Genomic DNA, 24830 nt, shown 5'->3' with positions numbered 1-24830 from the left:
CTTAGGGAAGTTGACGGTTTTTAGTTTAAAGTATTAACGATTAATGCAGGGCCCCGCCGTGGGAATCGAATATTAGGAGAGGAGAGAAAATGGTTTTGAAAATCTCTGGAAATGTAATTTGCTTTAACGACAGTGAGCAAGAACAAAACAAAAAGTTTTTCAATGATAACGTCAACGCTGAACAACGAGTTAAAACACACAGAAAGGAACAATAACGAACAAACAATTAACGTGAGAAAATTTTCAACGCATAACACAAGTCAACGAGAACCCAATAATTACAGTCTGGAAACTCACCGGTCGTGCAAACAGGGCAGCAATGTCCAGGCATGGTCTTCATAATTTGTCCATAAGCGCATGGAGTTACCGGACAAGGTACAGTATCGCACGAAGTGAGTCCCCGATGACAATGGCACATGGTGCATACGTCGGACTTGGCAGTCCATTGCGTTCCCTCCTCATAGAACCTGGTCTCGTGGAAGCACGCGCTGTTCTCGACGTCGGACCTGGGCGGCTGCATGTTGTAGGCAACGACGGAAGCTACGTCGTTATCGGCGTAGTGCGGCAAGCAGCTGAGGGGTGTTCTCGTCTTAAAGGGGGCCTTGAGTACGGCGCCGAGGGCCTTGTCCCTGACCTCGAGGTAGCTGATGCCGGACTCGATGCGGTAGAGTTCAACGGGCGACAGTCCGGTTACCGAACCCTCGAGAACCGTGCCGGTAAACTCCTCTAGGAGTCGTCGAGCGACGGGGGCGCCCTGGGCGATAAGCGGCATGGTCTCGAGGTGAAGTTGCAGCGTCCGTTCGCCGTCGGCGAGTCCTGTTATCTCCAGCTCGTAGTGAAGCGTACAGTCGAGGTCTACGCTCGCCCAAACGAGACCCGCCATCCCCGAGGCGACGGGTTCCGTGTCCGGTCGTCTAAGGAGGATTGGCGCAGGGGTGTCGCGGGCGTCGGCGACGGGCTTCTGGATGAGGCGTCCGCGTAGAACGGAGCCGAGGTGGGAGGCCGCAACGACGCCTAATTCGCCGGAGAAGAGAGGCTCCAGGAGTCGGGGTCCTGGTCGTTCGATGGAGCCGTTAGCGAGGCCGGCGAGGAGGGCGGGCGTGAGGTCCTCGATTTCGGTCCGCCGTTTTCCACCGTCGTCGACGAGCGTCAGGATCGGATTCCCGTCCTCGAGGCCGACGAGTTGCACCCCGTACCTCAGAGCGCCACCGCGGTCCAGGAAGGCCCAGGCCAGACCCGAAGCTGAGGAGGGAGCCTCGCTGGAGAGGAGGGTCTGATAGAGGTCGCAGGTCGCGCGGGGACCGACGGCTCCGTGGAGGCTCAACGCCTGAGGATCGGACCTCGAGGAAACGGTGATACCGAGTTTGCCGCGGGCCAGAAGCCGCAGATCGGTGCCCGAGAGGGCGCTCCTTACCTCACCGATGTTCCTCTCGATGGACGGCTTCCCCACGATTATGTCCTCGCGGAATATCACGTAACGTTTCTCGAGGTGTTCGAGCTGCACCGTTAACGGTACGTCCGATATCTCGCTCGGGAAAAACATACCGTTGAATACGAGCAGCACGTGGATCGACGGAGCCGACGCCGTCGACGCCGAGATTATCGCCGTCGCCCCGGCACCCGACATCAGCGACCGGTCCGTGCCGATCGTCGGCTCCAAGAGAGCCGAGAATTGCTCCGTCGCCAGAGATCGGTAGCGGGACAGCTGCCCGGTAAGCGTCGCCGACGGGCCCCAGATCAGCGCGACGTGGAGACGCTCTTCTCGTAGCAGCTTCCGGTAGTCCCGGGGCACCCGACGCCAAACGCCGCAGAGCTTCCCCGTCGCGTTCTGGTACACACCGCCGATCGGGTTTATCGTCTGCTCCTCGAGGATGCTGCCCGACATGTCGACGAACTGGAGGCTCCGCGGACGCGGCGTTGAATTGCTCAGGTAAAACGAGTAGTAGAGGTTTTTACGCTGGAAATTGAACCGACCCGTCGCTACGTAGTTGTAGGCGTCGTTCAACGTCGACGATGGCGTCAGGTCGTCCCGGCGTAGCGGTAGCGACGTTTTTCCGGTAAGGAGGGTCGCAAAATCTGTGGCGTTGAAAGAGAAATCGTATTTTTCGTTATTCGCATGCGGAGGAAGTGTATTAATTTTTTTCTATCGAACGTTTGTTGAATAGTACGCATAGAGAAAAAAATTGATTTTCTTACGTACATCGTAGATGTTTTACATTTTCACTAAGGTTAATTTTATTATTAGTTTATTCGATTCAACTATAAGTAAATTTATTTATTTTTTTGCAGTTTACAGGAAGTGATGAGTTGTTTGGAAATTTCTTTCGTTAAAATAATGCGTTCTTGATAGTAGACCTGGTGGACCGTTTCATTGAATCAGTCAAATGAAATCAAGTAAGTTTTTTTTCTCAGTGCATCAATCCACACTGAAGCTCAATCATTCCAGATCAAATTATTATACGATAGACTTATTGTAATATATTCGAAATAAATTTACTTGGTTTAAACAAACTCAACGAAAAATTTCTTCGATCTATGGATATACAACTCAAAATACCAAATTTCACTGAAACTGTTTGGATTCTTGTATTCTCGCCTTCGGTTTGTTATTTTTCTTTTCCTTTTTTAGTCAGCACATCGAAATTTCTCATCGATCCGCAAATTTTACGTTTAACATTTTGGCTAATCAATGAAGGCTCTGTGCACCGTGCCGACGTAAGTCTGGGATAGTTTGACAAAGCGGGTAGGATATTAAAGAAAAGATTGACGTAATGCTTACGTTTGAGACTGCGTTCTTCTTCTTCAGGGCTAATCTGCGGAGGAACATCCTGAGCGATATCCGGGCCTGGAAGATACGAGAAAAACAGAAAAAATTTAGAATCCATATAAAACTCTGAAACAAGTTTAAAAAGAACCGAAAGTCTCGAAACAGAAACGAATTTTAGTAACGCAGAACAAAGTCACATTCGGTAGAAGTAATTTTCTGAAGTGCGAAAAAGTAGAAAAAAATCAAATCGTATATAAATTTGTTAAATACGTAGAATATGGTAAAAGAGATATTTTTTTAACTAAGATAAATGTGTTTTCACCCAATTACCAAAATTATTGATTACTAATTGTTCACCGAGTCAAATGACACTTCTTTGGGTTTAGAAATGATGAGCAGAAGTAACAAAACAAGGCTTTTTATAACAAGATTAAGTTGTAATAAAAATTGACCAAATAGCATCATGATATTTTCTACGAAAAAATAAATAAATAAATAAATAAATCCGGTAATATATTTAATAATTTCCAATCGATGTTTAAATTTTTTTCCTTCCGAAGAATCGAATAGTTGATATTATCATTATTACTATCGCAAAGACGCTATATTTAATCTGCCTTTCAACTGTCCTGTAATTGCGAATTAGCGCAACATGACTCCTGACTTAGCAGCGAGCAAGGTCCGAACTAATAATTGGCGTACCGTGTCGTCTCTACGTCGCTGTAGGACATTAAAAGTTACCAGGATAGAGTCGCGTGGCTGCACGGATAAGGTTTTGAGAATCTCGCCTACCTCCGACTCGCGAGGCATGCCCAAACATAGCTTGAATTGTTCAAAGTCGTCGGAGAAAGGCACGCGACTCCGGTTTCCACCCGAGCCTCAAGTTGGGCCCTACGCCGACGGTGAGGCGTATAAGGCCCGGGGCAGTTCCGAGACTCGAACTACTACCGCAATACGGACGACAGCGGCGATTCCACGCGCTCTCACGTAACAACGACGTACGAATGTAGCTGCGCACATGCATAAGCCTGGTATATCTCTCTCCTCTCTTCGAAGCGTGGGAGTTGAGCACGAAGCAACGGGGCCAAGAGGTCATGACACCGAGGCGCCGGGCCCTCGTCATATCGACAATTGACTGGCGGGGACTCCCAGGATCCCGATCAAGAACTACTCCGGGAACGGCATACGGGGTGCTTCGTTCGTCGAGGCATCCGCGTAGGCGTTTCATTGAAGACTGTTGTAATTGTCCTAATTTTTATTTATTTTTTGAAGTTATACTTCTTTAGGCGCGTTATGAAAAACTGATGAGAGTGAAATTTCAGGATGCGCGCGCATCACTGTTACACAAAATTGTAACACAAAATTAACAGGATGAAGTTGCCCACTCAACCGAATTCAATTTCAAGATGCGCGCGCATCACTGTAACACAAAATTAACAGGATGAAGTTGCCCACTCAACCGAATTCATTAAGTCTCGAAAAAAAGCTAATGTTGGTACGCTTGTCGCCTCTGATGACTGTTTTCATATTTATTTATAATATTTATCCACATGGTTTTAGTTTTTACAGTCACAACACGTGTTTTATTTTCATACAAGTGCGAATTATATATGTGGCAATAAAATATACTCAGTAGTGATTTAAATTGAATATTTGGATTAATATTATTTACTATTTGTGAATATTAGTGAAAAAATTGTGCTAAAATACTTTCTCAAGTGCTCCAATATAATTGAGGTTAGTTATCCGTATGTATTATTTAATGATGCCAAAGAAGTATAACTTCTCACGCGCGTACATAAGTACACGCACCCATTTTTTTATTTTTATACAACACTGCTTTTATGATACGAAACGCGTCTCATCTATTGCATTTCTACCAAGCTTTACAACTAGGCGGAAATTTATTCAAGAGACGTTGTATACCTAGTTCGTATAAGGCAACGAATCAGAGAATTCGCGAGGCTTATGTTTGTAACGTTAGTGTAACGATGCTGCGTTATTGGGAAAAAATCGTTGATCTGCTACTTAAGTATGGTCTGAAATTCGGTCGGCAGTAATAGAGCAAAAAATATCCAACTCAACGTCTTCAAAGTAATTCTGAAATTGCATTTTAGTGAATTTTTTCTTATTCGACGCTTCGTTACGTTGAACGTTACTAACTTCCGCCTTGCGAAAATTAATATCATTCTTGTTCGGTAAGTTGGAAAAATATCAATCTTGTTGATTACACGTCGATGGAATATCGTTATGTCAAAGGGGTAAACATGGATGGCTGATTACTTTGAATCGACACTAAAAAGATAACAATAACGGTATTCAATATTGATCGAATAATTTGTTTGAGAATTGAAAACTGAACTGGTTTCTACAGAAAAAAGAATACCATTGAAATGGAGGCGATTAAAAAATTCGAAAATTAATACATTCGTACGAGCTTGAAGAAATAGTCAAAATTCGAACGAAGACCGCAATGATCGAATTGTTTAGTTTATCCAATCCTCAGCGAATAAGGATAAATATTTATTCAAGCGGTTTAAAAAATTTCCCCCGCGATCAGCAATAAGAATATTTCGCCTACCGTTTGCAGTAATTGATAGAAAAAATTTAAAGTTATCCTCAATATTTTCGTAAAAAAAAAAAAAAAAAAAAAAAAAGGAAATAACAAGAAGAATCGCCCAGAATTACAAGAGTCACGGTACGCAATCGAGACACCCTGTACATGCACGTAGCGCATCTAACAATAAGTGCCGGTGGGAAAGGAAACCGCGGACTGCAAGATTCAGTATCGACGAGAGACGAACCATATATATTATATAGGTATATACAGCATAGACGGTTGTTGTACGGTCAGAGTACAGTATAAAATAAAGCACGAAAGCACTTTGAACGCGGGCCGGGCGCCGTGTTTACGGCATTCAGTCTCAGTTTACCGCAGAACGTAGCGCCACGTATGACGCAAGTGTGTTTTCTCGGGGTTGCGAAGCAGCGATGAGCGAGTCCGCATCGCGAATGTGCGCTGCGCTGCGTTACGTTGCGCTGCGCGATGCGTCTGCAAAGCGCACGGGGCCCGATATCGTCGAAAGTGGATGGCCTCGGGCCTTCGGGCCGCGAGACGCCGGCGCCCGCAGTTACGAAAGGCGCGATCACCGCGCGCAACGCGTGTAAATCCGTATGCGGTTATAGGGCGGTATATGCGGGGGTATTTTTTTTTTTATTTTTTGCTGCGACCACTTCGAAGGAGGAAGATCGCCGCTTTCCTGATCGCCGAGACGCACGCGGCCCCGTTTAACTCTAACCAATTAACACACTCGCCGACGTGTTTATTTTATTGATAGAAGAAAACTGGTAGCGAGGAAAAAAATGGTGAAAAATGTTTTTCATCGGTCGGAACTCGGATTCTTCTTCGTTGGGTATTATAATTATCTCAAATTCCATCGAAGAATTGGAAAAATGTGAGAAAATCAATTAAATTAGAGATGGGATTTTACGCATGGAAGAAATGATTTTTGTCGTGAACTTTTTTTTTTTTTATTCAGCTCTTCTCGATCTTTTCTTCCCTTCGGCGGAAATCTGTTTATTGAAATCTGAATTGAAATTAGCGATTAAATTACGCGATAATTTATCGATAATTAGTCATACGTTGTCAAAGAGCGTGGTGTAGAAAATACACACGTCTGTTTGAGCATGGAAAAATAGAACTTCGATTCATAACAAAACGATTGCTTATCGGGCAAAACTAACTCGATACTAATCCGTCATTAAAAATACCATACTAATAACTCAATGCCAAACAGGCGCCGAATAAACTCCGGCATGATTTCAAAGCTCTTCTCAAAGTCATATTTTATTATTGCGATCCAAGTTCGGAACTCCTATCACGGGAGGTCTTCTTATAATTTGCTGCGATATCGCATATATATATATATATATATATATATATATATATCAACTTTGAGACAAATCATTTTATACAGTATATACTAAATGTATACGTAACGAATAATACACGCCCGGTTAACGCATGTCTAAAAATGGAATCTGAAAGTATAATACGGTGAGTGACGAAACTTAATTCTAAAATGAATTAGATAACTTTTTATCAAAGCAGTGCCGCTGTCAACGTTTAACATATTTTTTTATTTTATTTTTTTTTTTTTTGTTATTTTTCTTTTGCTCTTATTTATCGCGGGCTGGGGAATTCACAAGTCACTTCGTTCGGTGCTCGATCGTGGTTAAAATAACGATCGATGTCGTGCGTATGATATCGCATCGTGAAATTGCTGGTCGATGAAATATATTAAAGACGGCGCGTTACACGTACGCGCACGTAATGTATAATAATAAAGCACAAGCGGTGTCCGTAAATAGTGATTTGTTACGCGTGAATAAATTTCACCGCGGAAGAAGCGTTAGAATCGAGCGACGGTCGCGAGGTTCAATTAGCTTTTCAACTTTTGTATCGCTACCCCGACGCTGCAGTAAATTGTCTCCCTGGCCTGAAGCTCATAGGATTGAGAAGGCTGGTTGGCAAAAAATCGTTACTAGGTATTTATTGATTTTATTACGACAGAGTTGCATATTGAATATTTATCAAATTACGCGTTAGGGCAGAGGCGGGCAAAATGGGCCCCATGTACAATCAAATGGGACTTAAAAAAATGTCGATAACGCTTTAATTAAATGTATTTTTAGGCGAAGGACAAAAAAATTGCGTCGTCGAAATTGGTCTGACGTTATTCCGCCCATTTTGCCCGCCTTTTTCCTACATATTTTGTAAGCTGCGCGAAATTTTTTTTGAAAATAGAAAAATTGGAGTTTCATTGTTTCTTTATCATGTCGGCGTTCTTGAATATTCAATTTTACGATATTTCACCGATAAATTGATCCGAATCAACGAATATGGCAATATTGAATTGACTACTGGAAGAAAAAAAAACGGTAATTATCTTCAGTGAATTTGTGGAAAACAGTCATCCCAATAAAACGAGTCATCGCAGAGCGAAATCGAACACGTCTACCAAACTTTGAATAATTTCGAAGCGATTTGAAACGAATCATCGACATCTAAGCTTTCGTTTATGGTTTCGTAGAGATTTTCGTTTCGCGATTATAACAATTCATCAATTATTCAATGCACGATTATCTCGCGACAAAATTAGTAAAGAGGTTCGATTTCCTACGAGGCTGAAGTGAGCAACGTTAACGTAACGAAAAATCAGGGAAAAAATCATAAGGGCGTAATTTCGGAATAACTTCGAAGTTTTTGGCGTTGGAAAACATTTCATTTATCTTGGTTTACTAAATTTCCGACATTCCTAAGGGTGCGAAGTGTCGATTTCTCCTAAACACGCATCGCTGTACAGTAACGTTACCAACTTTATCCCCGCGATATTCAGCCGATCAATTCCTCCCTAACCTCTTTTACTCGTTTTCCCGCGATTCGCTCAGGCGCATGCGCAAAGGGGTTCGCGTCGCGACTCCGCCCCGTCTCCGCGACCTTGAAAGTTGACTTCTTGGGGGTTCGCGACGCCGTCGGGACGCCGAAGACGACGTTCATTCCGCGCGGTCGAAGGCCCGATCATTAGATATGCTAATATTTACATTTAGATTGCGCCGCTTAATCGATGTGACGCCATACTGTAATATAGCCGGCGCCGTGGCGCTAACTCTGGCGCCTGCTGCCCCGCGACGTGCAACCGAGGCATTGTTTAGGCTGCGTTCACACCGATCACCCGATCCGCGAATTCGACGTTTTTTGCTTTCATCTCTCCTGTCAGACGGGCGCCATAAACAATCCGGCTCGTTTATCGCACGAGGAAAACTATCGCAGTTGATACTTTGCTTGTATCTGTTTTCAGCAGTCTCTCGAGTCGGGAAGAATTCATCGACTAGTCAATTTTCACGTTAATAATTTCACTTTCGTTTTACATTTCTTATTCGTTTTTTTTTTTTTTTTTACGAGTAGATGTAATAATCTGCGAATGAAAATTGTACAAAAATTCAATATCTTGTTTATTTGATCGGAATAATAGTTGTCAATTTTTTCACACATTTCGGTACACGCATATACATAGGTATGTGTAATTACTTCTTTAGTGCACTTTGAACGTAGTAATACCTATACAAATAAATTAAGCGAGTCGAAGGAAAACTTTTTCCAGAGACTTGGTGTTTCTTTTCTTTTCTTTTTTTTTTTTCTTCTCGTGTATATACGAAGAACGGAAACGTTTGTTTTTGATTTCCATTTTTTTTTTTTCCTTCTACTTTGAATCGATGATATCTGGTTTCACGGCAAAACGCCAACTCAATTACAATCCTCGAAGTCGCGGCTCGAAGTGGCTCAACGGCTGAGAGAATACTATAAGATATATAAACGCGAGTTTTTTTTTTTTTTTTTCTCCTCTCTTCAATCTAATTTCCCCTAGAGGCCGTAATCGCGTGGTATAAACGCTAAGCGATTGTATAAACACGGAGTGAAATTTTCCCATACTGAAACAATTCGTATACTCGTACGTACGAGCGCAAGTAAGGATTGCAAATGTTATACCGACAATCGGAAAATTCAGACAAACAATTTTTCCATCTCTTATTTTCGTTCTCTCTTTATTCGCGCCTAGTTCTTTTTCCGAATCAGTGAAACGCATGGCGTCATAATCGAACTATATCTTATTCTTCAGACCGCGTCGATGATCGAGGGGTAAATTCTTAGATCGTCGATCACTACGCCTCTGCTGCAGCAGGCTAGGAAGCCTGAATGTATTTATAGGTTTATTTAGTCGAAAAGGTCTAATTCAATTACGACGCTGCAGCGTCACGCCACCACTACGGTGCAACGACGCACAATTCGTTTAGTGTTTCTTCACACGTTCGGGGTCAAGTTGCCTATGATTATACATATATACAGACACACAGACAAGATACGACTAGACACAGAATTCGTGTGTACGTCTCTAATGTGAATCACAAATAATTTTCTTGACCTCAAAAAATCCCCTTTGATATTGTCATGACGATTCTACGTTTTTCGATTATTCCGTGATCCACATATTTCTTTAAACAACAACACGTTGCGCACATAACGGTAAATTTGAAGGGAATTTGTCGCGAGTCATGTAATTGCGAAATACTTCAAATCTCGACAATTTAACAGGGATACCAGCGATATCGTAGGTTCGAAAAGGTGAAAAGATTGACCTTTTTGAGCAAAAAAAAAAAAAAATGATACGTTAAGTGATCAAAAGGTTACCCGAAGCTCGTTGCACTTATGCATTAATTTGCACTCAAAAAATAGGAAGTATAGAATATGCATGGCAATTTATTTCCTATGAAAATAATTGGGAGATGAAATTAAACTTAATTGGAGTGGTTAAGGTGATTAAGGAGGAAATTGTTACACAAACTGGCAATATAGCATGTTGCATTATCGATGACTAAAATGTAGAGTAAAATAAGTTAGTTTTTTTTTTTTAATTTTCAACACATCAATAATGCTATACATGTAAGAATCTGACCAAAAAAAAAAATTTTGTTTCTATAATAAACTGGTATTTTCATAATAAAGAATAAATAAATAAACAAAAATTATTTCTATTTATTCGGTAGTTAAAGAGCGCAGTATGTAGGTACAAACGGATTATTCCTATGGCATTAGACAGACTCCACATTACGAATTTAATGTATACTTCAAGAAAACGAATAAAATAGAAAGTCCTATTTCGCATTCAACATATTCTAAGCCTCTTTATCGCTACTTTCATCCGATACCGTTCAAGCTGTCTGAAAAAAAACCCGATTTGAAAGACTGACTTTACGTTTCTCCATTGTTTTAGCGAGTGTTTCGTTTTTTTAGAACTATTCAAGTTTTTTTTCATAGCTTGAGGTTGAATGCGCGCTGCAGTTACTGTGTAAGCTTCAAGTCGCATAGCTATAAGCTTATTTGTCACAAGATCACGTCTTGGCTTATCATGATTCGTCACCGTCTCAGATTTCCATGTTTCATTTACAACGATTATCAACAAATTCTTAGCCTCTTCGTAAAGATCGTGAAACAGAGGTTCTTGTTTTTGAAGAGTCTGGCAGAAGCGCACAAACAGTCGAGTACGTTAACGAACAAAAAATGTTTCTGATATTGCGAATGGATTTTTCATATCATTAATGATCTTTAAAAGTCTATCGCGTTCCTTCCCCTTCTTTATTGAAGTCTTCTTAACAATTATTACAACATAGGAACGCTTCAAGGCTGGATATTGTTATTCAGTTTTTCTGACAATTCGGCATAACGTTGACACAAGCTTTATGAATTCATAAACCGGAACTATCACTGTTTGTTTTTTTGTTTTTTTTTCTTTTATTTTTAACTTTTCTACCGACTAATTTTTTCTAGTAATCACGGTAATCTCCGCCGCTAAAATTCCGTGATAAAAAGATAGGAAATAGTGTCTGACATGATATAACAGTGTTTTTTGCAAGATAAGACCGGACAATAAATATAATCGTACATATATACCTGAGCCGTAATGCAAACGTTGTTACAAAGCGCAGTCCACATAGGTAGAAAATCATCTTACGTTTATAATATTCACCATCGGCACCCTTGAGAAATCGCACGGTGCAAACCAAGTCTGTCATTATTAAAAACTTATATTTAAAAAACGACAGGCTTCTGTGAGTACCGATTTGAAATTAAGCAAATTCTCGATTCTTGTAAGATTTTTTAAACTCGTTGGGCGAATACGTGGAAAAATTGGTAAAATCCGAAAAGAATGATCTTAAAGAGAAATGGTGAGTAAAAGTGGTGATATTGCACCGACAGCGACGTAATTTACGTGGAGAATTTCTAATTTCACGCCATTATGTTGATTGAGCAGCGGTTAATCCGAAAGGTGTAGAAAATAAAATGTTGCAAGTGAAAAATTGACGATACAGAGTGCAACAAGCGTGACGTTCGCGGTTGTAAGGAGTTTAATCTGCGCCGGTAATTAATAATAATATGGAAGATCAAGTGCGTGATGGAACCGAGGAATTTCGTTTTATCAGAGACGAAGCCGCGAAGCAACGATCGCTCGCATGCGACGCGAACCCCGGAGCTGTGATTATTAAATCAACGTTCCAACTACCATTGCTAATCGGTTTCACTCACGAGTGCCTTTTATTATAATAAATACATGGATAGGAAGCGAAGCGACGGATTTTAAAGGCACCGACTTTCCAACAAAAGCATTTCTCGCATTACTAATTCCGTACCGCGTGGCGCGCGATGATGCCAATCCACTTTTTCTTTTTTCACTTCGCTCGATTTTTTTATTACGATACTTATTTTGCCCCAAGAAAATAAATTGCACCAGTTTCATTCGCGCCTCGTTGAGAATTCTTTTCATACATTTAATACCACGGTTGCATACACGTACCTTAAGCTGCCGCGCGGCGCGTATATTCATATAATTACTATTATTGCTACTAGGAGATGAAGCAAAACTGTATAAATTTATACGAAGATAAAATTATTCCAAGATAATACGCGAATAAAAATTGAAAAAGTATAATTTGCTGAAAAAGAATTTACAAGATTCTCGCCAAAGTTTTCTGTCAAACTTTTTCGTGCTACACATATTCAAAATGTAGATGAAAAGAAATTGAACAACTGTCAAAGGCTGAAGATTGTTATATACAGAATGATTATCTATCCAAATAATGATCCGACGTCTGCTACGGTTCAATGCGCGTGCGCAACAATTCGAGAGCAGTTGTTTGCCAGGGCAACCAACCGTCGTGAACGTAACCTGAAAATTTTTGAGGTTACAACACATTGCGGCGTCCTGTCGTCTGAGTTCATGACTGTTGGTCACCATGACAAACGATTGCTCTCGAATTTTAGCGCATGCGCATTAATCTATAGCATGCAACGGACCATTCTGTCGATAGATATAATCAATCTGTATAATAATCACCTCTGACGCGATTGTTCTATTGGAAGTGAAGATGAAAAAAATTAATTAAATATATTTTTTTTTTTAAACTCACTGTAGTCACCGGGGCACGTTTTGCAGCATCGACCCGGTAAAAGAACGGGTTCTTCGCAGGTTGGCTTTGGACATTCGTTCTTGATATTTCTGCACTGAACCCTGGCAACGATGCGACGTTTCTTCTGCACCTGAAACAGAAATACGTAGGTATTCGTAATATATGCATACTTTGGTACGAGGAAGAATTTGCCCACCGCATGAAATATAATACGTGAAAATCACTATGCACCATAGGGTATAGTATACCTATATGTATAAACCCCGATACGCGAATGGTAAAATAAACATCTGCAAAACGCGGTGCAGTCAGACTGCATATAACGCGGCAGCGGGTTGTAAAGTTAGAAAATTTATTCTACTGCGAGAAGACAGGCGATGATCGTTGCTGTTATATAGGTATATGTATGTATACGTGTAGCTGCGGCACAAGGTGAACAAATAAACGAGTCAGAGGGGAAGAAGAAAAAATTTGAAACAAAAAAGCCAAAAAGAAGAAACAGCTAATACAGGCAACACGATGTCGATGTAACACACTCGGCTCGCAACTCTTGACCGTTTACAACCATCGTCAGTTTTACCAAACTACACGCTGCCGGGTTTTACTGAATGCAGTTTGTCTCGGCGAAGTTACGGAGTAACGCAGTTCCGATTCGGACGTTTGTACCTCGGTACGTATTAAAAATGGATATTAGAATTTGAAAATATCGGACTTTACTATGGAAAATGAATCTAGAACCAGCAACCAAACTGACCGTTTTTCATCAAAGTAAGTAAGGCAGTCAAATAGTTTTGGTGATAAAAATTCTGTCAAACCTCATGAAGAGCTAACACCTACTTTCAAAGAATCTTTATAGGCGCGAAACTTTACTGAATTATCCTATTTATAACAAGTTCAATGCACTTGGCTGCTAACTTTGGCTACTAGCATCAGCTTCTCCTCCGAGTAACGGTAAGAATATCTTCACAAAATTGTGCTAGTAAATTTCATTTCAACGTATAAACATTACCGATAAGGAATCATTCGGACTTTCTGAAATTTATATATCAGTTCATGGATCTTGTTAAGGAACTACGATGATGGCTAATGGAATAATGAGCATCGGAGATGAAACGGTCTGTGTGAACGTTGGGCGAAGAAGTCTTCATTACGAATGTATGAGAGGGTACGCAGAGGGGCGCAGAATACATGGAGATGTGGCCACGGTTGAGAGATGAAGAAAAGAAGAGGTTGGGGCGTCATTTAATCTACAGCAGTCAGTCTGCCGCGTCTTGACTCGGGACACAGAGAGAGAGAGAGAGAGAGAGAGAGAGAGAGAGAGAGAGAGAGAGAGAGAGAGAGAGAGAGAGAGAGAGAGAGAGAGAGAGAGAGAGGATGATCGTGAGTCATGACCACGCGAGAGCTGAGGCAGACTATTCTTCTTCTTCTTCTACTTCTTCTTCGTCTTCTTCGCCTTCTTCGTCTTCTTCGTCGTCTTCTTCTTTGTCTTCTTCTTCGTCTTCTTCGTCTTCTTCGTCTTCTTCTTCGTCTTCTTCGTCGTCTTCTTCTTCGTCTTCTTCGTCTTCTTCGTCGTCTTCTTCTTCGTCTTCTTCGTCTTCTTCTTCGTCTTCTTCGTCTTCTTCGTCTTCTTCTTCTTCTTCTTCTTCTTCTTCTTCTTCTTCTTCTTCTTCTTCTTCTTCTTTTTCTTCTTCTTCTTCTTCTTCTTCTTCTTCCACAGGGAAACTGGCCGGCCTATCAATAGCACGTCGTACATGAAGCACGTCCGTCATTCCTTCGCTCACTAAAAATAGAACATCTGCACGATGCCATCCCCACCGTTGCTAATAGCTAGGCTTATAACTGGTACCTACCGTCACAACGACGTGATGTGAGTACCCTCACATTTTATACCCAATACACCTATCGCCTCCTCTGCGTGAAAGCCATCCAGGTGCATTGCCTTAACGTCACTATATCGAGTATTCCCTGCTTCGTTATAGTTATAGTTCTAAGTGAGCCTACAGGGGTTCGCTAAATTTTATGCCCATGACGGGGTGCACTGTTACGCATCCTCGGCGTTATTTACAAAACGAAACTCCGACGCTTCTACCTTACGAAAAAAAAACTTACAGTATGTCGTAATCGAGGACTGTAAAGTGGTAGGACTTACTCTGTGAAAAATTGCAAGCAAAATTGGCGGTAACAGATCGGTTTCCATTAATATAATACCTAACGAGACGATATTTTTTCTTCATATTGGTGGGACGTAATTGATACTTTGTCGTTAATCGGATACCTAGATCCTTGAGAATCAGTATACGGTAATGATCGATATAAAGAGATCAAGCGAGACTGCAAATGATAAGACAGGCAGAAATCTATTGCGAGCCTCTACAACTAGTGTTAAAATAAAAAGAAAAAAATTGTATCAAACAGTATTAAAGGCTGATGAGAATCTCGTGAAACCGTTTGCAATGACTTGAAAAAAGAAAGAACAGTTGAAATCGCGTGTAACCCGGTGGAATCTCGTGAAAGCAGGCATGTATATAAATATGAAATCTCGCTATCTTGAAATACGATGCACGGGATAAGGTTGTCAGTGCGGGTTAACTCTTCACTCTGCGACATTCCCCCAGGCATCGCAGTGATTCGTGACACTTTCATTCAGCTGTGGAATTGAAATATAAACTCTGTCCGTTTTTCACTCTATTACGATTATTCGTCAAGAAAAGTAAATGATAAGAATTTACTCCGAAATTCAACTCAAGGTTGTACGTAGTATAAGTCTTGGAACATTCCTGTTATACGCCTTCACCGGTAATAAAAATAATGAGGATAAAAACTTGCGTACAACACATAGGAATAATTAAGGTACGTACACAACGGACGGTGTATTTCTTTCGCTGGCTGTGTTACAGAATCGTTAGCCTGCAGTTAATTCTCGGTGATATAATGTCGCCTTTTCCAACACCTTGTACCGCAGAGACGTTGCTCACCGGTATCCTATATAACCTGTACCTCGCACAGATCTTGTCCTCGTAGCGACGTCTTGGTATACACACGCCGAGGTCAAAGGTTGGCTAGAAGTTCTCCGCATAGTTCCTTGGATTAACCCTATTATAGTCGTATAGCTCTTCGTGGTGCAACGAATGACCAACAACAGCGTACCGCGGAGATACGTAAGTTAGATGCGTTTCGGTTAAGCCTCTGGAGACTTGTGGGTCGCTGGTTAAGGTGAAATGTAAGACCGCTGTGCATTTCTATCTAATAATTTATCGCGGTTGAAAGTATTAAATTGACGACGAACTTTGCTTCGACTACTGTGGTAAGTCGATAAAAATAATAATTTCAACAAACAATTGTGGTATCAAAACTACTCTTCTATAATAAATGCATAGGCTGTCTGCAATGAATTAAAATTATTTAGGACGTGCATTTTTTTACTTCTTCCATGGTATAAGTTCTGATTACGTATGCAAAAAAGCTGCTAAATATATGTTGTATATTTTGTATCTGTGGTATGGTGAAAAATCGTAATAAAAGTTTGACTGTTCGATGTAAGTGAAAAATCATTCATAATATCTGATAGGAAATTATATTGCTTAAATATTCTGAGAATCGAAATGAGACCGGCTTTAATACCTATGTAAAAGTCAATTGATTGGGACGTTTGGAAGATCGGGTAATTTCCACACAACTGAATAGTCGACGGTAATTGAACTGTAACGATGAGTTTGAAAACGTTGCATCTTCGTTCGTGTCACTGGTTTGTTTCCTTGGCTATAAACGATATCGAGTTTGTTACCCGTGCGTAAAAGTTGTCAACTTTAATACCAGTACGCCTGTAATTCGTTGTTTGAAATTCTACCGGACTTTGATGAACTGTTGGCTGCGTTTTCGAAGAAATTCCAGCATTCTGATAATGTATGCGACATCGAGCGCGAGGTAGATTCAAAAAAAAAAAAAGAAAAGAAAATCGATGAAACCAACCGCAGTAAAGAAGCCAACTTGACCCTGACGAAAGCGATTGCATCAACGTGGGTGGATTCGAGAAATGCTGGAAAACCGACGAATCGTCCCCATCCCCGTAACAGCGGGGGAGTCGAAAGTCGTCGAATGGTCATTAAATTGTAGATTGGTAGGTTAGGTATGCGCGCCGGAGGAGACGCGGCTTTGTGGCGTTGCTGCACTCCGGTATAACCTCGCCATCGGTAACCAAACAAGGTAATGCCGGTCGGGTTGTAGGCGTCGTGGGAATGGAGTGGACACCGGAAGTTGTCCGCGCCGAGAGACGGGTATTCGCTATCAGTCAAGAAGCGACCCGTTTCGCGTAGGCGCCGCCCGACCGTTTCGAGAGCTGCCTGCGCTGCGAAGGAGAGACGCAACGCGAGAAACACGCGAGCATCGGGTTATCGTCGCGCGATATGCGCGCGCCTTTCCACGCGCGCTGCGCCGCGTTGTGCCGCGTTGTGCCGCGTTTTGCCGCGCCGCGCCGCGCTGAGCTGGTGTTTGTCCCGCGGGCTAGACGTTGCGCACCTTGCGTGCGCTGCGTTTGCCCGTCGCACGTTGTTACACGTGTATGCGGGGTGTAGATGGGTCGGATACACGAGGATGTCCGCAGTTGCATACCGTTCAATCCGTTGCATTCGACCCGCGTTGCTCTTCGAGTCTTGGGTCAACGACGACGCCCACGCTAACGTGGGTGGACATCCATCCGCGCGTTTCTTCCACCCACACCGTGTGGTTTAATTGCCCTAGCGCTGGCGCTTCGTATCCTTTTTCTTCTTCTTCCACTTCTTTTTCCTCCTTTCCATAGTCGATCGTTACGAAATACAGGTATAAGGTAGTTATAATACGAACGGAAACGATCGCGAGAGTGAGTTTTACTCCGACCGTGGAATTACCCTTTCTCCGTGACCTTCTTTCTTTTTAATTCTTTTGGAATTCTACTCCCGGTGATATTTGTTTAAATCACCATTCGTAGGCTCTTGTGTCACAATCATTGGACTGCCAGGAATAGCGTCCTTGTTTCATCGGAATTCAAGAATATCTACGATTGTTGTTGTTTATTTATTAAATTTCGTGGTTACACCCCAAAACTTTTTCCAAGTCAGCTTACTCGGATTAAAACTGAGGAAATTGGCTCTACAGAAAAAACGTCTCATCTGTGATAATTTACAAAGATAATTTGTATGAAATTTGGTTTTGGTAAACTTATTATCACTGTATAAATCGCGAGAAATGTAAGAAAGATTCATTAAATTTTCAACGGAACTCGCGTACTTATCAGAGAGGAGTATGCGGTTCAATTGTTTCCTTGATTTCTTAAGACATCGAGTTATTTCGACGTTTATTCATAATTTTTACACAATCATCGTCAATCGCCAATGCGGATTACTTTTTTGTTCGTGTATTATGTCACCGATTATGTTCGATAGTCTAATAATTTGAGTTATCAATTGAAAAAAAACATTTAGCAGCCTGATTAGTGAATTCGTATAATGATTTCTCCATTCCGTAACCAAACGATGCCGGTTCGTTGAATGAAAAATTTGGGGTCCTCTGTTCCCACAGCAAAAGTGCATTATTTGAAATAGCTCAAACCGAACATACGCGTTGCCAATACATACGTAATTTTAACGAGACAGGCCGTGATTTATTAATATCAAAATTAGAACGGTATAACAATTTCAGCAGTGAAATCGATACGCATGTACTACATCGAAAGCATTTTTTCTTATTTTTATGTATCAGTCAATTTACCAAGTGCCAAGTAAAAGATCTTCAAGACCCGCGTAGGATTGCAAATATTCTTTGTCCCATAAATTGGGTGAACTTTTTGGCAAGCAGACGGTCGTTTGAATTCGATATTCAATCCTTAAATCAAGAATAAATGTTCGGACGCAATTTAACTTACATGCAGTCACATCTGCAGTGAACTATACACACAGCCAATCTTGAAAATATTTGGCAGAAAAATTCTTCAAACGAATCGTAAACACTTTAACATGCGACACGGATTTTTTTGATATTTTTTTTTTTTTTTTTTTTCTTTTGGCAAGTGTGAAACAATGATCGCTGCGAGGTTGTGTCGAATTTTCAAAACCCATCGTGCGGCAGCAGCGCGGATCTTCTTGTCCGACTTGAAAAGAGAGAAAAAAAAAGAAAAAATTCTACCGGTGTATACGATAAACTGGAAATGAAAATTGTTCGAAAATTGTTTGAAGGAGAAAAACGGCCGTTGACTCAGACAAGAATTAGACGGCTCGTGCAGTGCCGACAACGAAGCAACGGTTTCGGAAGGTATTTGGTCATTCTAGTCTCGAGCGATGGTTATCAGAGGACGATAACTCGAGACTCGAGTCACGGAGCACGCGGCAATCTTATTTCCCGTTTCATCCCGTTCAGTTTCGTAGTGCTTTCCTTTTATATACTCCTCTTGTTGTCTATTTCTAGGAAGTAAAACAGAGAAGAAACAAAAACGAAGTTTTAGTATTGCGGGTGGAATTTCGTGCTTTGTCCCCTTCACTTTTACTCAACTTGACGTACATTTCGAGATCGAGCCTGTACGGTATTTGGATCTTTATCTTATTCACGTATCTGCAGTGTATACACTCATAAAATTAAGAAAAAAAAAAAAAACACATTACATACGTATTATGAATATGTTTTTATTTAATTACAGGTAAATGGCAATTTATCGATGATAAATAAAAAAATAACTTACCGGTATGCATTCGCACTTGATGCAGTACATAACGCCGAACGGTGGACCGAGATCTGCGTACCACGTGGATCCCAGCTCACGAATCTGTTTGCCGAACATACATTCTGAAACAAAGGAAAAGGAAGGATAAATTTTTATTTCTACTTGCTTTCGGTTATATTCTGAAGAAATAAAAATGTGCGGGAAAAATATATCCTCGCTGTTCAAAACATCCGGTGATCTTACACGTTATATATACACGTATATATATGTATATATATACATATATATACATACGACGGGGCAGAAATTAAACGGAGTTGATAAAATTGGCGCGTTATATCGTTGAAGAAATTGTGCAAACGATTTATCTTCCATACACCAACAACGATCGCGAGGGATTATTTTTAATTTCAAGACAAACTTTCATTTCGCGGAATAAAAAGTCTGTCTTTTTGTTTTTAAATTATTTCCGACTACCCGAGTCAAATCTTCCCGTGATACTTGGTCGATCATTTTCTTCACCCAAGAGTAATTTGTCATTTTAATTTTTACCTAGCGAGAATCGATGCCGCGAAATATTCGGTTAAAAAAATTCTTGTTTTCGACACTTGAATTTCACAATAATCAAACAATTATAATTCCGTAAAATCCCTTAAACACGTATAATATCAACGGTGAGACTGACGAATCAAACTTTTTTTCACCTCCTTTCTAATCGGAGATTTAAATTCTTTCCGCAGAATGAACCGCAGCCTGTTTCATATATTTTAAACGGATGCCCTCGTTCCAGCATCCAAACTAATACTTTGTCCTTCGTCTAACCCCGTGTGAAAAAAGAAGCTGTCAAGTAAGTTTAAATTTGCTGCGGGTAAAAGAGCCGTAGATCTTGCCAGGATCCATAATTTAATTCAATAAACAGAAGGCATTCCACATCGTTTACTGCACCAGTTGCGTTGCTGAATCGAATTGAGAAATACGCAAATAGGTAGACGATATACGTGTACACGCATTGCACCTGCACATGTAAGTCGAGAACCATTATTTTCTTTTTTTTTTTTTTTTTTTTAGTTTTCTGCGTTTCGAGGAAAATAATTCATCGCACTAGGTTACATTATATATATATACACACACACACACACAAATGTATGCAACGTGAAACGTGCATCGCATGCAGATTAAAACTTTTTAACACCGAGCGTAAAAATAATCCAAAGTAACCATCGCGAAGGAAATAATAATAAAACTAAATGAAAAATAAAAGTATTGTATACATATACGTATAATATGCATTTCTGTGTTTTTGTTTTTTTTTTCCACGCTTTCAGTCGTCACGGAATATTCGGTGTCTCGACAAAAAAATTTCCATACCCCAGCGTTATCACTGCTTATTTACAACTTCAAAAGATCTTTCTTACTTCGTATAACCCCAAAAACCCCCGAGTAACAAGTTTCGGCTAGAATCATCGAGTTTTTATAGTTTCTTCGAATTCTGCATCCGCCATATCGGATCCGCCATATTGGATTTATATCAGCGACCTCAAAAACGTTCGAGTATCAAAATTCAGGTGAAATTATTGAGTTGAAAAAACGTGCGACTGAAAGGGTTAAAAAGGAGGGGAATAAAGTTCGAGGAGAAAAAAAAAGGAACTTCCGATACTAAACTTTTTGCACCGCGCAGTGCATGCAACCTAGAAATAAAATACGACTTTTCCACGTCTATATACATGAGTATACAACAGGGGAGGTATACTTCGCTTACGATTCGCACATCATGCAACCGCTATTCGCAGTTCGTATTTTTCCATCTTTTCACGCACAGATTAACTCCTCGCTATCAAATTTCATTCGATATATGTATATAGCGAATCGGACGTGTTTTACGAGCAAATCTGTACAACCGCACCGCCCACTGCATTGCTGGCGAAAACTTTATACGAATTAATACAAAGCTTTCCTATCTTCTGCACGTATTGAGGCTGCAATGAATTGATTGTAAATTTATCCGCATACAATTGAAAATAATTTAATGATATTGGTACCGTGTATTGATCTTACGAGATCGTTTTACATGAAATGTTTATTAAATTATTGTATTTTCGAAATACCAGAGTGGGAAATAATGCAATTATAAACGAAAGCTTGCAATTAGATATCGATTCTTTGTTTCGCATCGCTGGAAAATTGTTGATAGTTATACTGATAGATTCGTTTTATTTCACTCTACGATGACTGATTTGGTTGAAGAGATTGTATTTTGTGGAAATTCGCTGAAATAGACTTTCTCTTTTCCAGTACGAGTCGATCAAATAATACATACTAATCGTCGATGAAAATCATTATCGGCGCAATGTTGTAAAATTAAATACACAACGATGCCAACATGATAGAAAAAGTTTACCGGCTGTGAATGCGTGGAAAATAATCTTCCGGTTGTAATATAACAGCCAGCCTGGAATGAAATCGAACAAATCAGCTAGATTTCTAGATAATTTTGAATGAAAAATAGAAATAGAAATGAAGCATCGATGTCCTAGCATTCCTTTATAATTCCAGTATTTTCGATATTCGTTAGCTTACAAGAATAATAATTTCACGCGTGATAAATGTACAAATATCTCGTAATAGAATTGACGTAAAGTATCGATTCTTAGTCAACCAACTTGGAGAAAAATAAACCCAGAGTGCTCATCGTCTCAATTAATCTTTGACCGAATTTCCTGTCAAAGAATGTAAAAATTATGATATCCTAAGCACTAAACAAGAAGCAAAAATCGAACACCAACAAAAAAAATTGATAATCATGAATGCGTCAAAAATATTTTTAAAAAAGCATTTCGCAAAAATAAATTCAAACAAATCTGTATCACACCGTTAAGTTTTCCATATATTCGTTGAAGTAACAAGTTCGAGTATACAGCCTTGCACGGCGGTTAAATGGTGTCGCAAAGTCGGGTTTATAGGTGTGTAGATCACGGCCTGCGGTCAATATTTGCACGTCGTCTGTACGAGATACATATTTATACGATACGCGTTATACAAGCTAGACAGCGAAGCTTAACGCGGTTCTGCCGCAATAATTAAACGCGCGAATTACGGGGTCAAGTTGCCAAGCGCGTGGAAGAGTGTGCGGAAAAAAGTGAAAGCGAAAGAAAAGGTAAATTAAAAATTGAACAAATCCGTGCAAAATGAGTGAATTGAAAAAATAAAGGACCGAGGAACAAAAATAAACGAACCAACGAACGAACGAATGAATGAATGTAATAAGAGGAATAAAAAAAATTGCGAAACGGTAAGGTTGCATCTGCGTTCTACCCGCTCCGCGGTAACGCATCTCTGTAAACCGCGAGAGCAGCGGAGGAAGAGAAGGTCGTTGCACTGATGTTGTGTGACTAGAACGTCGTGCAATGCAAATACTCGAGGGACTACACGCCGCTATAGTCCGTGCCACCCCTTTAAAACGCGTCTCGTTATTTTTCTTCCTTTTTACACCTTCTCTCTCTCTCTCTCTCTTTCTCTCTTTCGCATCTGCGTTTGTAGTGTACGTTGGCGAACGACGACGTCTTCGGCTACTAGAGCACCGCATACCTGTAACGTTATACAAGAGAAACGGAAAATGCTGTATGGTCGCATCGCTGCACAAATGCACAATCTTTTTTTTTTTTTTAATAAAATTTTAAACTTAATCAAGGAATCATTGAATCATATTATTCGATCCATCGGGCAGAGAATCGCTAGAAGTCGCTAAAAGTCGCTCGAATCGCATGATTCCTGACTTTACTCGCGATTTCTCAAAATGTATGGGAAATCGTGGGAAATCACCGGGAATTACTCGTCCACTTTCCAACTAAGCTGCAAGCATTTGTCTCCTGTTGTAAGTTAAAAAAAAAGTTCAAGTATTCGTGAAAATGTTTTACAAGAGAATAAAAAAATTATTCTAATTTCTTTAATAAACTATGTTGTTTATCGATTCCCTATATAACACACGTATCCCTAATCGTAATTTAATTATTGTTAATCTATGATGATTAATCAATGGTCATTTCTTGACAATCTAGATATCAATGATTTCCCAGAAATCACACGAAATCGCAGTTAATCTCATTCAAGAATCACGAGAAATCGATTCCTTTTAGAAATCGTTAAGTCACCGAATTTGCGAGTGATCAGCTCCTCGGTGATTTCATAATAAATTAAAGTCTTTTATGTAATTTAATCAAATAGGAGAAAGATTAGATTTCGGGGTGTAATTGAAATATAATTAAGTTTTAACTTGACTGTATAAGTTTCGGTTACAATTTCGGGTGAAAATAGTGTTTCGGTCGGACACGATTTGTTATACTTATTAAAGTCTCTGCATTCAATGCGACTGAATGATGAATAATTGGCGTTTGACATATTGAATAATCATTTGACTCGAACAATCAGCATCGATTAGCATTATTAAGTATCGAATGTAATCAAACTTATTATTTACGTAGCTTGTGTATAAAGTTACATCGGTCGATCGATATTTACTTGAACACTTTCAGCCTCATTCTACAAGCGACGAGACAAACGATAGACGATAAAACTTGCGTCAAATGCATGAAACTACTCATTTTTCCAGATGCATATTTATACAGTTGAAGCGTAGTTTTTCCTGCGAATCAACGGTTTGAAATTACGCACATTTTTTGAATTTTTCACTTTCGTCATTTTTCCAGACTTCGCACATTCACACCCCAATATCCGAAAGTAAATAATCGATATCCCTCGAATGGCCGTATAATTATTGAGAATAAACTTTTTCTGCGTAAACAATGCGCTACTCGATCAGGCAATTCGTTGACGAAGAATAATTACGACGAGTGTTTTCTCTTCAAAGATCTCACGCGATAAGGGATACAACTGCATTTACACACGTAGATTATAACACGGATTCTCGCGACTTCTGAGGAAGCTGCTGTTGATGCTTCGTGGGTCTCGCGTAGTTTCGTTTATTCCTTGCTTGTGTACGTTGACTGACTGTGCACACAAATTTTAGTTACAGCCATCCTTTTGCAAATGTCATTACAAAAACACACGTTATATACGTTGAGGATAAATAACCGGTTGTCACATTTTCCTACATTTATATAAAGAACAGTCTTCCGGCAGGAGTATATAATAATATTATACAATCATATGTATTAATTATACAGGGATGAGCGATTAATTTATCGATTGTGCAATTTTCAACCATTTTACGTAAGTTTTGAGAAAATATTAGTTTCTCATCATTTCTTTGTGCGAAAATTTTCCATTTTCTTCAATATTATTAGATGTTGGAATTAAATCGTGACGGGTTTTTTTTTTATTTTGTTTTATTTTGTT

The 24830-nt window shown here is 40.2% G+C and overlaps 1 protein-coding gene across 1 annotated transcript in view; it reads right to left on the bottom strand.

Annotated features, from left to right (window-relative positions):
- LOC124182373 (dorsal-ventral patterning protein Sog) overlaps positions 1-24830 on the bottom strand; it is a 66609-nt gene that overhangs the window by 9198 nt on the left and 32581 nt on the right. Inside the window, exons 2-5 of the mRNA XM_046569536.1 lie at positions 19497-19600; positions 12791-12920; positions 2780-2845; positions 298-2076 (exon numbers count right to left, since the gene is read on the bottom strand). Coding sequence (XP_046425492.1) covers positions 298-2076; positions 2780-2845; positions 12791-12920; positions 19497-19600 — 2079 coding nt within the window. The remainder of the gene's footprint in view (positions 1-297; positions 2077-2779; positions 2846-12790; positions 12921-19496; positions 19601-24830) is intronic.

Source organism: Neodiprion fabricii, chromosome 5 (assembly GCF_021155785.1).
Source record: "Neodiprion fabricii isolate iyNeoFabr1 chromosome 5, iyNeoFabr1.1, whole genome shotgun sequence".
NCBI classification, from domain to species: Eukaryota; Metazoa; Arthropoda; class Insecta; order Hymenoptera; family Diprionidae; genus Neodiprion; species Neodiprion fabricii.
This window is presented reverse-complemented; position numbering and strand designations above follow the sequence as displayed.